Genomic DNA, 16,198 nt, shown 5'->3' with positions numbered 1-16,198 from the left:
ATAGCTGTCCACTCTGACTCTAATGGACCAATTTTATCCCTCATTATCCTTTTGCTATTAATATAGCTGTAGAAACCCTTTGGATTTACTTTCACCTTACTTGCCAAAGCAACCTCATATCTTCTTTTAGCTTTTCTAATTTCTTTCTTAAGATTCTTTTTACATTCTTTATACTCAAGCACCTCATTTACTCCATGCTGCCTATAATTATTGTAGATCTCTCTTTTTCCGAACCGTGTCCAATTTCCCTTGAAAACCATGGCTCTTTCCAATTTTTACTCTTTCCTTTCAACCGAACAGGGACATAAAAATTCTGTACTCTTAAAATGTCACCTTTAAATGTTCTCCATTTCTCTTCTACATCCTTCCCATAAAACAAAATGTCCCAATTCACTCCTTTCAGATCTCCTCAAAGTTAGCCTTTCTCCAATCAAAAATCTCAACCCTTGGTCCAGTTCTGACCTTCTCCATAATTATATTGAAACTAATGGTATTGTGATCACTGGACCCGAAGTGCTCCCCAACACATACCTCCGCCACCTGACCTGTCTCATTTCCTAACAGGAGGTCCAGCACTGCCCCTTCTCTAGTAGGTACCTCTATGTATTGCTGCAAAAAACTATCCTGCACACATTTTACAAACTCCAAACCATCCAGCCCTTTTACAGAATGTGTTTCCCAGTCTATGTGTGGAAAATTGAAATCTCCCACAATCACTACCTTGTGTTTACTACTAATATCTGCTATCTCCTTACATATTTGCTCTTCCAATTCTCGCTCCCCATTAGGCGGTCTATAATACACCCCTATAAGTGTTGCTACATCTTTCCCATTTTTCAGTTCCACCCAAGTAGCCTCCTTAGACGAGCCCTCTAATCTATCCTGCCAAAGCACTGCTGTAATATCTTCCCTGACAAGCAATGCAACACCTCCACCTCTAGCCCCTCCATTTCTATCACACCTGAAGCAATGAAATCCTGGAATATTTAGTTTCCAATCACAGCCATCCTGCAGTCATGTTTCACTAATCGCCACAACATCATACTTCCAGTGTCAATCCAGGCTCTAAGCTCATCCACCTTTCTTACAATGCTCCTAGCATTAAAATATACACATTTAAGAAACCCACCATCTCTTATTCTCTGTTTAAGCTTCTGTGACCTAATGAAAATGAAAATGTCTAAGCTTCTGTGGCCTAATGAAAATGAAAATGTCTAAGCTTCTGTGGCCTAATGAAAACAATTCTGGCTTATTTTATTTCCCTCCCTCCTGCTGCTATTCTACTAAATTCATTAGTGATACACCATGACGATAGTGTGATCTAGGCAAATCTGAGCTTCAGTGCTTACTGTAGACAATCCAGTCCTTCCCAAAGACTGGTACCATGGATCAGACTGGGGCTCATTTCTCTATAAAAGGAGAAGAGATGTAACCTGGTAGGTCTTTAATGAAGGTGTTTGGCTGGGTACATGCATAGAGAATCTTTCCATGAGTGAAGTTGTCCAATCTGGGGGCCATAAATATAAAATGGCTGATAATAATTCAACAGGGAAGTTTGGAAATTTTTCAACTAGAGAGCAGTTAGGTGAATTCACTGCAAGACTAACATTTAAATTCTCTGCTGGAGTAATTGATTGTAAGTAGCTTCGATACATTTAAGGGAATGTGTGAGATTAAAAAAAAAGAAAGCTGTGTTACTAGTATAAGGAATAGAGCAAGAGAATGTCAAACACCATATGGACTGCCTTGTCGAAGTGATCTGTTCTGTAAGTAGAACACAAAAGGCTGGTTGAGTCTGAAGGCCCCTGAACCGAAATGTTACCTATCCATGTCCTGCAGAGATCTACCTGACCACCTGAGCTACTCCAGCACTTTGTGTTCTGTCCTATTCTGTAAGATGTATAAAGCCGTCTTACCTGTCTTCCTTCTGCAGGTGTGATTGCGTACGCAATTGGGATCGCCTGGGCAGCGATGGATGAATTGGAATACATTGCCACAGATCCTGACAAGGACCATTCCTTCTTCGTGGACGAGTTTGACAGTCTGTATCAATTCGTGCCTCGGATTGTGCGCAACATTTGCCAAGAATTCAATTCACAGCCACACAACTAAACAAACCACACAAAGGGCTGCAAAACCTTTAGCTGCTCAACTTACACTTACCGTCTTAAAAGGCCAGCTTTAAACTATCCAACCAAGGTGGGCTGACTTTGTCCCATGTCTTCCGGTTTTCTTGCTGACACCAAGCTTTTTAGAGGCATGTAGATGCAAAGCAGAGTGATCTATTGAGGATCAACCACATAACCCACATCCATATTTGGGCAGGAGGTACTCCTAGATTAATTCACCTAATCCTACCATTGCAAACTATCCCTCAGGTTTGGTGATCCTGTCCTAAAATCCTTGAAGATTCCTCATTTGGGAATCCCAACCATGACAGCAAAGGATCTCTGGCCAGCGCAGGCCCCACTCCTGGATCCCTGAGGATAGGAATGGACCAGGCAGGACTGGGTAAATCAATTCCTATTATAGGCACTTGACATTGGTCTGGGCGAGTCAGATGGAACAACTTGTGTTCTTCCTGCGTGAGGCCCATTGGTGGATGGGGGTGTAAAGGAAGGGGGAAAATGGCCTGACCCTTTCCCTCTCCCCAAAAGGTAACCATGTATGTTGTAGGAAAGGTATCAAGGCCTGAGGAAGAATATTCTGCTGATGGGGACGCAGTGCAGTAGATGATAAAGGATAGAATTCATGGAAGAAGCTAGAAACACATACCACACTTGCTATGGTGGGTGATGTTTGCTTTCAGAAGATCCACATACTGGCATTCCCCTCTATGATGGAAATAAGATTACCTCAGGCCTGGAATCCTGGTGGAGTCCCCAAGTATAAACATGCAAACTAGTTGAAAAGTCAAAGATGTTATATAGTGTTAGAAGGAGGTCCTGAGGCACCCCAACGCATCTTACAACCCCGAGCTTACTTTGGGGTGAGGAGGAGTATAACCCTTGCTCAGGAAGGCTCAACAAATGAAATGGAAGTCAATACAGTTTCAACCCCAAACAGCTGGTTCACAGACCTTCATCTTGGAAAGCAGGAAGCAGCACCCTTCTGTGAATAGAGGACTGACTGTTATGTACGTCAGTAGAATGATGCGCAAGCAGTCAACGTTCATTTCCTAATCTGATCACCCTCCATCTGTGCAGTGATCTTAGAATAGGGATTAATGCCTCTACAACCCAAAACCTGGCAGGTGCTCAACATCAAGATCCAGTTGGAAAGGATAATCAACCCATAAGGCTCTTTATTCAGTAGAAAGTAAGTTCCAGTGGAGACAAATGGAATGGAGTATATTAGACTATCAGTTAAGAAGTTTGGAGACTCAATTCCACATTACGCAGTCAATAAATTGTAATTATTTATGGAAAACAAAAATGATTGAAGTTGTACAGTGGTTGATATATTTGAATGACAAGCTGGGCCATTTCAGAGGGCAGTTTGTCAACCAAATTGCTGTCCTGCTATCTACCTCCATGAATATTTACACAGCAGCAGGCTCATTTACTTAACTGAGCTATTCCAACAGCAGCACTCAAACCTGCAATTTGTTGCTGCCAAGGTGAACAAGATCACATATAGGCTTCCTCCAAGTCACCTCCATCCGGACTTGGGAATATATTGTTGCTGTCTTATCATCACAGGCTCCAAATCCCAGAGCCTTCTCTCCAACTGCAGTCATATCCTCAATTTCATTCTTCTGTGTATTTGTCAATACTTTGAAAGAGAAGCAGTAATAGTAAGTTCTCACCTGCAATTCAAGATGGTGACTCACCACCTTCTTCATTCAGGATGGACAAAAATTGCTGGCCGTGTTACCAATTTCTGCATTCTGAAAATCATTTAAGAACATCCCCAAACTGACCTCAGATGACCAAACATACAGCACATCTTGCCCTACCTCTGGTGCCCACACCTCAAGAACAAAATAATTGCATTTGCTTTTCAAGTATTGTTGTAATGGGAAACTAAGACATCTGCATTCAGTGACTGGTTTAGTGCAACAATTCTCTTGCTTAGAATCCTCACTTGAAGCCAAGAACTGCTGTGTATATGTACAGTTATTTTATTTACTAAAATCAAATGTTGGATATCTGCAAAATAATTTTTAAAACAGTGGTCGAGATGGTTCTGAAGGACTTTGGCCCTCATGTGAACCGTACATGATTCCCTAACCAAATAAAAATTACGGGCATTTTAACTCTGTGATGTGTGTATTTGTTGAGCGAAATGAGGAGAAAATGTTTAAGGCGTGTTGTTGGATTCAGAATATAATGAAGTAAAGATTACAGCAAAATGGTTAACATGGATATAAGGGACAAATTGCCTCCTCTTATGCTGTAGCCAATCTATCAATATATGTGCAGGTCAAAAGCTGGATATCGTGAAGTGAGTGGCCCACCTCATGCCAACTCAAAACCCCATCACCATCTACATAGCACATGCCAGGAGTATGACAAATATTTAGCATTTACCAGGATGAGCACAGTTCAAAAACTTTCAAGTAGCTCCAATTCATTTGGGGCAAAGCAGCCTGCTCGACTGGCACCTCACCAACCACCCTAAACATTCACACCTTCCACCACCACCACATGGTGCCTGCAGTTTACACCATCTACTTGTCTCTGCTCCTTCAACAGCATCTCACAAACCTAAAGACTGCTATTACCAAGGACAAGGGCATTGTGTTCATTTAATTTGCGGGCAGAATATCCAGTGCACACCAATTTCTTCCTTCTACTGTCTGGTACTCATTGTGACACCTGGTATACATTTGGTACACCCTTTGGAATGAACTAGAAGGAAAGACTGCTGATGTCCTAATTCTGTTCACTATCCAGTCCTTCAAGATGGTCAAATTTAAATTGGACTATACAACGACCTAAATGTAAGAAACTGTAACACGTCACAATGGTTCAACTGGGACAGGTTTGTACTGCAATTGAAAACAAACCAAATACAATGTGCCAAACGATAAAATAGCTTTATTATGGACAGGATGACAATATTGCAGAGGTTGACAGTTTATTCATGATAAACACCTTGTAGTGGAAAATATTTCTAGCTGAGTAGTCTTTCCCCAGAGTTAGACAGCGCTTTCCCGATAGCTGAAGAATTAGACCCAAGAACACGTCAGCATATAAATGTACATGGAGCTGGTGTGGGTGTGGGGTGGGCGGGGAGGGGGAAATCATACAACTGCCACCCTCACCATGAACAAGATAAAAACTCTTTATGGACAGTCAGTTTCATCAGAGAACTGATGACATAGGTAGACATATTTGTTTACATGAGAAAGGAATGGAAAATTACATTTTAAAGGCCAACCAAAACAAAAACATGTGTCCAAAGGAGAGTTAGAATGAAGAACCTGTGGAATCTGGCTGAAAAACCTCTTCAGTCCTTTATTTTGATCGAATGCATGTGGGTATAACCAAGATTTAATTGAGAGGAGAGTTCATTTAATGATAAACATCGATCAAAATTCCATTACTTGAAATAGTGATGACGGTTTGTTACGAAGACTGTTTTGTTGGAATTTCATGGGATCACCTTTCGGAAACTTTTATTATCTTTGTCACATGATGTCTAAAAATCAGATGACTTGGCTAAATTTATACATTGCAAATGCATCAATTTCTGAAATATCAGAATTTTATTACAATAAAATCTATCACTTTCCATTTGAGAAAAGAGATGAATACATCATAGAATAACAATTGCATTTTTACAAGAAAATTATCTTTTAGTAAGTATCAAATAACCATGATGCTTAGAAGCCTCTCCTATGCAATTTGATCAAAACATGATCACTTTTCACAAAAACGCAGGTAAAAGTGGCAGATGTGCCCAACTCTCAAAGTCACTCGAGCATTGATGCTCCTTCCATATACATACCACTATCAGCATTAAAGTTGGTCCTTTCTGAAATAGTTTATCTGCCCATATATTCATTTTTAAAATAGATTTCCCTTCCTAAATAACCTGCTACTGGACCAAGAAATGGGGAATTTTAGCAAGCTAACTTTAAAGCAGGATTCCCTATTTGAAATAGCAAACAGCTGCAACTGTCAGCCAATGTCAAACATGCTCAATATTTAAACATTTTTTAAAAGGAATTAGTGGCTTTGATTTAATGCCATTTTTGGCCTCCAACATGAAGAATCATTGCTGTAAAATTATCTTACTCTCGTGTCCAGTGGCAATCACAATCGTGCCATTAAAAAGATGGCCTGTCACTTGAAAACCAGATTAGTAAAATCTCTTAAAATAGCACTGTGCTACATTCTATTCTCATACCATCACCCAATACCAGTTCAATGAAGTGTTAATGCCAAGGTTTATGAATTACAAAGAAACCCCAAGAGTAAAAACACCCCAACAATAATACTATTAAACATTCCATTGCTGTGTTTACAATATGTAGTTCTCCAGGTCATTAAAATTAAAATGAACTTTTTAGTGAAAGGATTAGACATTCAAATACCCGATGTTAAAGTCCCATTTAAGACACAAATCTACTACTGTGCTTAAAAAGTATACCTTCTTATAACTGTAGTTAAAAATGTCAGTGTTTATCTAAGTGCTAAAGAAATGCCTTAAATGTATAATTATTCACAACTCCAAATGCCATTAAATTTACTGACGATTCAAATTTACCTTAAAACTTCATAAACAGTCTTGAAGGAGAAATGAGTTCACGGATCACACAGCTGCTGGCACAAGTCTAATACAGTCAGGCAGCTAGAACAATAATCAACTACAGATATTGTTTCCCATATGTAAACATTCAGTTTTATTGTACAATTGTTTAAGAGGTTTTTATATTGTTTTGCAAATGTTTGGCATCTTGTCTTCGAAAATACTCTACTGTTGGACTTTTACAGATCCCTTTAACCTGGAATTACTGCAGCTTGCCTCTCCACTCAATAGACATTCCTTGCTAGCTGCCCAGCACAGAGAACAGACTTCACCTTTCATACAGGTACTGCTTGATGTACCGAATTCTCTAAGAGCAGGAAATATACTCACACCCAGTTTTATCCAGGCCTGCCTGGATAAACAGGGCAGCTCCAGGATAAGAGACATTAACTTAAGGAAAAACATAAACAACAAATCCCTTGGACCTAAGCACAGCTGTTTCAGAACTGCAGTCTCTGCAATCCAAGTATCAGGAGTGCTGGGCAGCAAATGTTATCCCCATGTCTGGCAGTGTCATAGACACCATTCGAAAATAGAGGGTCTGAAGTAGTATACAGAAAACTATCATACAAATACTTTGGCCAGTGCATCTGCCCCAGCACTAGCAATATAACATTTGGAAGGATGGAATGCCACATCATGGATGGACTCATCAAACTTTTTACGATGTGCAGTGAACTCCTGAATGCAGGTCTTTGTCTCGAGGCTCCACAAACGAATTGAAGAGTCATGACCTATTAAGGGTGAGCAAAAACATAAATTATTGGTAAAAGACAGTAAAAGTTGGATTATTTCCTTGGTCAGTAATGCATCGATAATAATCGCTGTGCTAATCCAACCATAGAAACAACTTGACAAGAAATCAAAACTATAAAGTTTCGAAAGTACCATCGTACCTTCATATCTTGAACAAGAAATCCCAGCCATTTGGCAGGTTTACAAGTTCTCAGAACATGCCTGCCAAGAGGCTGCATGAATATTATAGTAATATAGTAGTAATTGCATCAGTTAAAATTAGATTTGGATTATTACTGATGTAGCTTTCAACTTGTTTCAGGAGGGTGCTAAGGGTTCATGGGAAAGTACACACAGATTATTAATGTATTTATGATGTAATTTAAGTGGATACTTACTGCCAGACATCAGATACAAGCCATTTGGATCCACAGCTAAACTTGTGACAGCATCTAAATGAGCTACCATTGAATGAAGAATTTTTCCTGGAAATAAATATAGTTGACTTGTTAGAAACTAGATGAATGATGCAGTATAGAAGATAGTCATTTGGTCTATTGAGACTGTAAAAGTATTAGATATTCAACTGCAGAAATCGACTGTAACACCATTTTCCTACGTCCTTATATTATATTCTGACACCCTATTTAGATTCAAATAATACTCCAGGCTGACATTTAAGTGTAAAAACCACTGACATCGCGCTATTACAGATGCCATCGTTTGGATAGAATATTAGAGTAGTATTTACCTTTTCCAATAACTTTAAAAGCTCCCGGGGCACTAAAATGAACACATTTGCAGTGCAGAAAAAAATCAACAGGGCTAATCTCTCTGAATATTTTTTCCTTTTATGAAAGCTGGCTAATATAAGTAAAATAAGAAATAAATTACGCGTATTTTTATTTTGGAGGAAGCTGATACCACAATTCCAAATAGAATTTGACATTATCAAATTCACCTGCTTTTTAAGCTTTGTTTGTTCAGTCCAATAAAATCAATTACTATGTCAAGGATAAGAATAATTGAATTATATTAAGCAGTTATGGTTCAGGACCGACCTAAATCACAGCATGAACTTCAAAAACAGAAAAATGTGGCTCACTACTTTACCACTATTTTGACTTTCTGTTTATTTAGTAATTATCAAAATGTTCGGAGATATATTTGGTTCCAGAGGAAAGCAGCTTAAACAAGGTAAATGCTTCTATTATAAAGATTCAAGAGAGTTTATTGTCATGTGTCCCTGATAGGACAATGAAATTCTTGCTTTGCTTCAGCACAACAGAACATAGTCGGCATTGACTACAAAACAGATCAGTGTGTCCATATACCATTATTATACTATTATAAAGACTGGAACTGGCTGAATATCTTATATGTCTTTAAATTTTTACTCTGTTAATCTATGGCAATGAGCTACAGCCCTTCCTCAGCCATGTCATTTTTCACCAAGAATCAGGGAAATATATGGTGTGGAGAGAAGGGGAACTTATCCACTTAGTTTTACACCTTGACTAGGGAAGGCATAGGCTCAACACATGACATGATCCATCATCAGAATCTGTCACAAATGGCCAGCCTTTTGTAGTCAATGTGATCCTAAATAATCTCTCAAATGGATGTCAGGCCACATCAGGAGAACAAGCCACTTTAGGAGTTGGCAATCAGTTTGGGATTGGTCACATTTCTTCTGAACATGCAGCAACAAGCAATGGTAAACGGGATTAGCGTAGACAGTACTTGGTCATGTGGAAAGAAGGGCCTGTTTCTGTTTCATATAAACAATTCAAGCAATTTATTAGCTTGCTTCAAAGAAGATCCTATCAAAACCTTTTGTTTGCCAATATGTCTGACCATATGGGAACGCACTGTTTTAAGGGCAATATCAAGAAGATCAACAACTCCAAGTGAAGAAAAGCACCGACGAATATAAATACAACGTGTTTAAAAAGTGGGGTTTATTCAGCTGGTGGTGTTGGATAGCAACTAAAGCTTTCTTAATGACCATGCAATAATACAGGAGGCTCAGGTATTAGCAAACAGGAACAAACAAAAAAAGAACAAAGAGTTTCCTACCTGTGTTATTGTCAAAGAATTTTATGTATCTGTCCTCATGGGCTGTTATAGTGACAGGAAGCGTAGGATGACTAATGACTTTATTAATTTGGCATGTAGATGAAGCTGAATGAACACAAATAAATATTTAGTTTTAAAATATAACATTATCTGGATTCTTATTTGAATCACTTTTTATAATACAGTTTACAATGTTGTTAGTTTTACTTTTTTTGATAGTCAGAAGTTATTTTACTCTCAAAAACATACCATCAATACTAGACTCAAAGGTGAGGAATCGTTGGCATGTCTCCATGTCAAATATGCTGGTCTGTCCATTTACAAATGACGACACCAAATGAGAAGGATCACTACAGACTATGTCAACAGAGGTAGGGATTCCACATTCTACAGGAGAAAAATAAAATTGTACATTCCTTTTGTTAAAAATTGGTTATGTTGAATTATAGTCTTTTATTATAGACTTGAGATGAAATGTAAATCGATTTTGCATACACCTACTAAAATATTAAATATCATGGTTGATATGATATGAAGACCCAGATTTCTACCATGCTCATCTGGACTGTGATTGACGGTTGGCAAAAAGATAATCCATCAGGTGAAGATATTACAACAGTGCTACTGGGTACGGAGTCCCAGGAATTAAAAGCGATTTTGGTAACTATGTTTAATGCATGAAATACATCTATGAGCATTTACTAGTACCACTTTGCAATCAATATTTCGACACAAATTTCAGAGAGAAAAATTCAAATGATGAAAAACTTTAATATGTGGGCTAAATTTCAGTCTATTTATCCTCACCCTCTAACCCAAATAATATATTATTCAATAGGGCAAATTAAGTCCATACCTTTGTTTTCATTGATTACACAGAGCGAAGGTGCAATTTCAGTGGTGTTCCACAGCCGCAGAGTACCATCAGCTGAACCGGACAGTAGGCGTTGATGAGCTGCGCTATACACCAATCCCCAAATGGCATCACTATGTCCTTCCAATGCACCCCGTAATACCGAAGGATCTGTAAATAGAATTTGTTCATTCAGACGAGAACAAAGTTAGACTCTCAGGTCCTCTTCCACATAGATTTTCCTACACTTAAGAGTCATACAGCACAGTGTCCTTGGATATACCTGATCAGGCCCAGGAGATTTATCCACCTTCATAAGCCTTAGGATGTCGATGGTAATACAGACTATCTCATTAACTCTCCCAGGTCCCCCAGTCTTTAGGTACACAAAAATGCTGGAGAAACTCAGCGGGTGCAGCAGCATCTATGGAGCGAAGGAAATAGGCAACGTTTCGGGCCGAAACCCTTCTTCAGACTTTATGTCTTTCTCCATGGTAAAAACTGAGGAGAGATACTAATTGAGGACCTTGCCCATTTCCTGCAGTTCCACATAGAGACGACTGCTTGGTTTTCTAAGAGGCTCTATTCCTCTCTCTAGTTACCCTCATTCCCTTACTGTACATAAAATCTCTTTGGATTTTCCTTAATATTATCTGCCAGAGCCATCACCTGATTTCCTTCTTAAGTATGCTCTTCAGTTCCTGAAATATATCCAGTTTACAGTTGATCCCAACTGACTATACCTGCCCTACTTCTTCTTTTTCCTGACCACAGCCTCAATTTCTCTCATCATCCAGACTTTCTTACTCTCACCTGCCTTACCCTTTGCTCCAAGATGCATGGGACATTATGTCATCGCACTTTAAAAAACATCCCAATTTCCAGATGTTTATTTGCTGGCAAATAATAAATATTGGCTATCTCCAATTAACTTGAGCAAGTTCCAGCCTAATACCATCAAAGTTAGCATTGCCCCAATTCAGAATTTTAACTAGTGGGCTGCATTGTCTTTCTCCATAACAAAGTTTAAAGCTAATAGAACTGTGGTCACTGTCCCAAAAGCTCACTCACAGACACTTCAGTCACTTGTCCATTTCGATTTCCATAGAGTAATTCAAGCTTTTCCCTCTCCCTTCTACATATTGCCTGAGGAAACTCTTCTGTACAGATATGACAAATTCCACCCCATCTAAACCCTTGACATATGGCAGATGCAGTCGATATTGGGAAAGTTAAAATCCCTATCTATGATAACCCTATTAGTCTTGCAGCTGTCTGCAATCTCCTGGCAATTTTGTTCTTCTAATTCCCGTAGAATATTTGGGGGCCTATAGTACACTTCCAACAAGGTGATCATCCCTTTTATATTCCTCAGCTCCACTCATACCATCAGTAATGTCATCTTGGACTACTGCCATGGCATTCTCCTTAATTAATAAAGCAACCTCTCCTCTTTTACCTCCCAGCTCTATCTCACCTATTGCACTTGTACTCTGGAACATTAAGCTGCCAGTCCCGTCTCTCTCTTAGCCAGGTTTCTGTAACAACGTCCCAAGTTGCATGTACGTATCCATACCCTGAGTTCATCCGCTTTACCCGTCAAGCCTCTTGCATTAAAATGAATGCGATTCAATCCGACAGTTCTTCCTAGCTCCTACAATGCTCCTGCCTACCCTGTTCACTGAACTTGTTTCATCACCATGCATTGGATTTCGCCCCCTGCCAATTTAGTTTAAACTCACCCGAGTAGCATTAATAAACCTTCCTGCTGGAATATTGGTGCGGAAAATTCTGAAGTCAGTTATTAAAGATGGGATAGCAGCACATTTGGAAAGTGGTGAATTCATTGGACAAAGTCAGCATGGATTTATGAAAGGTAAATCATGTCTGACGAATCTTATAGAATTTTTCGAGGATGTAACTAGTAGAGTGGATAAGGGAGAACCAGTGGATGTGTTATATCTGGACTTTCAGAAGGCTTTCGACAAGGTCCCACATAAGAGATTAGAATACAAACTTAAAGCACACGGTATTGGGGGTTCAGTATTGATGTGGATAGAGAACTGGCTGGCAGACAGGAAGCAAAGAGTTGGAGTAAACGGGTCCTTTTCAGAATGGCAGGCAGTGATTAGTGGGGTACCGCAAGGCTCAGTGCTGGGACCCCAGCTATTTACAATATATATTAATGATCTGGATGAGGGAATTGAAAGCAACATCTCCAAGTTTGCGGATGACACAAAGCTGGGGGGCAGTGTTAGCTGTGAGGAGGATGCTAGGAGGCTGCAAGGTGACTTGGATAGGTTGGGTGAGTGGGCAAATGCATGGCAGATGCAGTATAATGTGGATAAATGTGAGGTTATCCACTTTGGTGGCAAAAACAGGAAAGTAGACTATTATCTGAATGGTGGCCAATTAGGAAAAGGGGAGATGCAACGAGACCTGGTGTCATGGTACACCAGTCATTGAAAGTAGGAATGCAGGTGCAGCAGGCATTGTAGAAAGCAAATGGTATGTTAGCATTCATAGCAAAAGGATTTGAGTGTAAGAGCAGGGAGGTTCTACTGCAGTTGTACAGGGTCTTGGTGAGACCACACCTGGAGTATTGCGTACAGTTTTGGTCTCCTAATCTGAGGAAAGACATTCTTGCCATAGAGGGAGTACAGAGAAGGTTCACCAGACTGATTCCTGGGATGGCAGGACTTTCATATGAAGAAAGACTGGATAGACTCGGCTTGTACACGCTAGAATTTCGAAGATTGAGGGTGGATCTTATAGAAACTTACAAAATTCTTAAGGGGTTGGACAGGCTAGATGCAGGTAGATTATTCCCGATGTTGGGGAAGTCCAGAACAAGGGGTCACAGTTTAAGGATAAGAGGGAAGTCTTTTAGGACCGAGATGAGAAAATCATTTTTTACACAGAGAGTGGTGAATCTGTGAAATTCCCTGCCACAGAAGGTAGTTGAGGCCAGTTCATTGGCTGTATTTAAGAGGGAGTTAGATGTGGCCCTTGTGGCTAAAGGGATCAGGGGGTATGGAGAGAAGGCAGGGATGGGATACTGAGTTGGATGATCAGCCATGATCATATTGAATGGCGGTGCAGGCTCGAAGGGCTGAATGGCCTACTCCTGCACCTATTTTCTATGTTTCTATATTGGATCCCCCTCAAGTCTAGGTGTAACCCATTCCACTTGTGCAGGCCACCTCTGCCCCAGACGAAATCCCAATGGTCCAAAATTTTGAATCCCTCCCCCCTGCACCAACTCCTCGCCCATGCATTCATTTATTTCCTTGTTCCTATCCTGTTACTTTTAGGTTGCACTGGAAGTAATCTGGAAATCACTACCTTGGAGGCCCTGCTTCTAAACTTTATGCCTAACTCCCTATATTCATTTCGCAGGACATCTTTACTTTTCTTACCAATGTCATTTGTACCAACATGCATAACAATTTCTGGCTGCTCACGCTACTCCTTGAGAATGTCGTGCAGTCACACGACATCCCGGATTCTGGCACCAAGGAGGCAGCACGCTATCCTGGAGTTTTGATTGCTACCACAGAATCTCCAGTCTGTTCCCCTTATTAATGAGTCTCCTACAACTATGGCCCTGCCTGATATTACCCTTCCCTGCTGTGTCTTAGAGCCAGGCTCGGTGCCACAGACCTGACTGTGACTGCTGCCCATCCCAGACAAGTCATCCCTCTCAACAGTATGGTGTACCTGTTTTAAAACGCAATGGCCACAGGGGTTCCATACACTCTTTGCCTACTCTCTTTCCTCATGGTCACCCATCTACTCTTTTCCTGAACCTTAGGCGTAACCAACTCACTATAACTCCTATCAATGAAGCTCTCATTCTCCCGGGCAATCTTGACATCGTCCAGCAAAGCTCCAATTCCCTACACAGTGTTGTAAGGAACTGCACCTGGACAGAATTCCCAGTGGTGTAGGCATCAGGGACACCAGCAGTTTCCCTGACTTCCCAAATCCTGCATCACTTCTGTGAATATGCAACTTTGTCACATGAAAAGTTAATTTGAAGATAAAATATAATGTAGTAAATGCAAACAAAAGCATACATTTTACAGAGTAATTTGTTGTGAGAGGAAGTTGGAGGTCAATTCCAGTCATGCACAGCTTAAGCTCAGAAATAATTCCAAGCTGTGGATGCTGGTCTCTGTCACATTGTAGTTTGCTGTTCATTAATGTACCAGGAGAGGGGAGGGACACTCAAATTCTGTACTCAAGGAGAGAATTTTTTTATTTTGGCCCAGTAGCCCAAGAGCATCTGCCTACATTGCAGGTTTACCAAAGTGCAGATGTTAGCAGACTGCATCCCTGTCCATACAGAAGCTCCCCTGGGGATCTTTTACTAGGAGAATCTTCATGGAACTTTTGCACAAAGAACATGCCTCTTGTAGGTACTGTTCTTCAACATGACAGTTTGGGTCTCTTTATGGGCCTGTCCCACTTAGACAATGTTTCAGGCGACTGCTGGCGACCGTCAAGCCGCCGGCAGTTACCTGAAAACCGGCAACTGGAATGGCGACTGTCAGAGTGGAACACATCGCTTCCTTCACCAGCCTGTTATGTAGGCGAGGGACAGCGCAAGCGGGGGGAGCGTTGACTGAGTGAAATTCACATGGTGCAAAGCCAATGTGATACAGACACACACCGCGATGAACAGGAAGGTTGACGCTGTAATTAAGACGGTGAAAGCACAGTGTACGGGAAGGGTCACGTAAGTCCTTTAAAAGAGGGGGGAAGAAGGAGTGGAGACAACTTTTAAGAAGCCAGAGATACACGGCTGTGAAGCTCGGCGGACATTCACATTACCGGTCGGTTATCCTTGGTTCTGAAAACTACTGCTTACAGTTATCTTTTCACAATGAGCCAATGAAGCTCACCGGTCAGCACCGGCTACAATCTACGAGTACCTACGACCTCCTGGCGACCTACAACCACTGCACCTACGGCACGAGAATTCTCGCTACCCTCCATGGCGGCTTCATTCTGGTCGCCGCTAATTTTTCAACATGTTTAAAAATTTGCGGCGACCATAATGAGGCTGCGACTAGTTCCCAGAATGTGGGAATTCCTCACGAGCAGGAAGGCGACTCCCCAGCAACCACCCGCGAACATGTGGCGACTGCATAATCTCCTGCAGTCGCCTAAATAGTCGTCTAAGTGGGACAGGCAAATTACACTGCCAAGGATCAGTTTTCTACCTCACATTTATGCAATATCTGTTCTTTCAGTCACAGCACCCCCTCTAGGTTGAAAAGTGTGATATTTTCATTTTAAGAACTGGTTGACAGCTGCAGGAACTTGTAAAGACCAACAGAACACCACAATGAAAACACTAGTAAAATGTTGCACAGGTAACCCAAGAGTACCGATCTGTGAGTCTTCAAATTGAAGATTATGTGATTGAAGTCAATCTTTATGAGACTTTGAGGTTATCAGGGTGACCTACAATATGATTAAAAGGCAATAATGCAATTTCTTGGCCATATTTTACTTAAACAGTTTTCGAAATAACAGGCAGTACATAAAATAGCTATTGACAAAATAGGTAGATATACGCACCATATGAATCATAGGGATCAACATTGGAACTGGGTGCATTCCAACACTGGATCAATCCATCAGTTCCTCCACTGAAACATTGCTCCCCACTGGTACTCATCACAACACACAACACTGGGCCCCTATCCAACACAAAGGAATTAAAACAAATTTAATTCTCTATCCCAAGTGTTTCAAATAGAG

The 16,198-nt window shown here is 40.6% G+C and overlaps 2 protein-coding genes across 13 annotated transcripts in view; one reads left to right on the top strand and one right to left on the bottom strand.

Annotated features, from left to right (window-relative positions):
• The window catches only part of vit (vitrin), a 42,290-nt gene extending 38,032 nt beyond the window's left edge, over positions 1-4,258 (top strand). For all 10 annotated transcript variants that reach the window (XM_033021806.1, XM_033021802.1, XM_033021803.1 and 7 more), the window contains one exon: positions 1,934-4,258. In XM_033021806.1, the coding sequence (XP_032877697.1) occupies positions 1,934-2,112 (179 nt within the window). In that variant the 3' untranslated portion in view covers positions 2,113-4,258. The remainder of the gene's footprint in view (positions 1-1,933) is intronic.
• A 764-nt stretch (positions 4,259-5,022) lies between these two features.
• The window catches only part of strn (striatin), an 85,288-nt gene continuing 74,112 nt past the window's right edge, over positions 5,023-16,198 (bottom strand). For all 3 annotated transcript variants that reach the window (XM_033021807.1, XM_033021808.1, XM_033021809.1), the window contains 6 exons: positions 16,016-16,137; positions 10,430-10,597; positions 9,823-9,960; positions 9,574-9,678; positions 7,893-7,979; positions 5,023-7,493 (listed from right to left, as the gene is read on the bottom strand). In XM_033021807.1, coding sequence (XP_032877698.1) covers positions 7,324-7,493; positions 7,893-7,979; positions 9,574-9,678; positions 9,823-9,960; positions 10,430-10,597; positions 16,016-16,137 — 790 coding nt within the window. In that variant the 3' untranslated portion in view covers positions 5,023-7,323. The remainder of the gene's footprint in view (positions 7,494-7,892; positions 7,980-9,573; positions 9,679-9,822; positions 9,961-10,429; positions 10,598-16,015; positions 16,138-16,198) is intronic.

This window comes from Amblyraja radiata, chromosome 5, assembly GCF_010909765.2.
Source record: "Amblyraja radiata isolate CabotCenter1 chromosome 5, sAmbRad1.1.pri, whole genome shotgun sequence".
NCBI lineage: Eukaryota > Metazoa > Chordata > Chondrichthyes > Rajiformes > Rajidae > Amblyraja > Amblyraja radiata.
The sequence above is the reverse complement of the archived record's forward strand: the minus strand, read 5'-3'. Positions and strand labels throughout refer to the sequence as shown.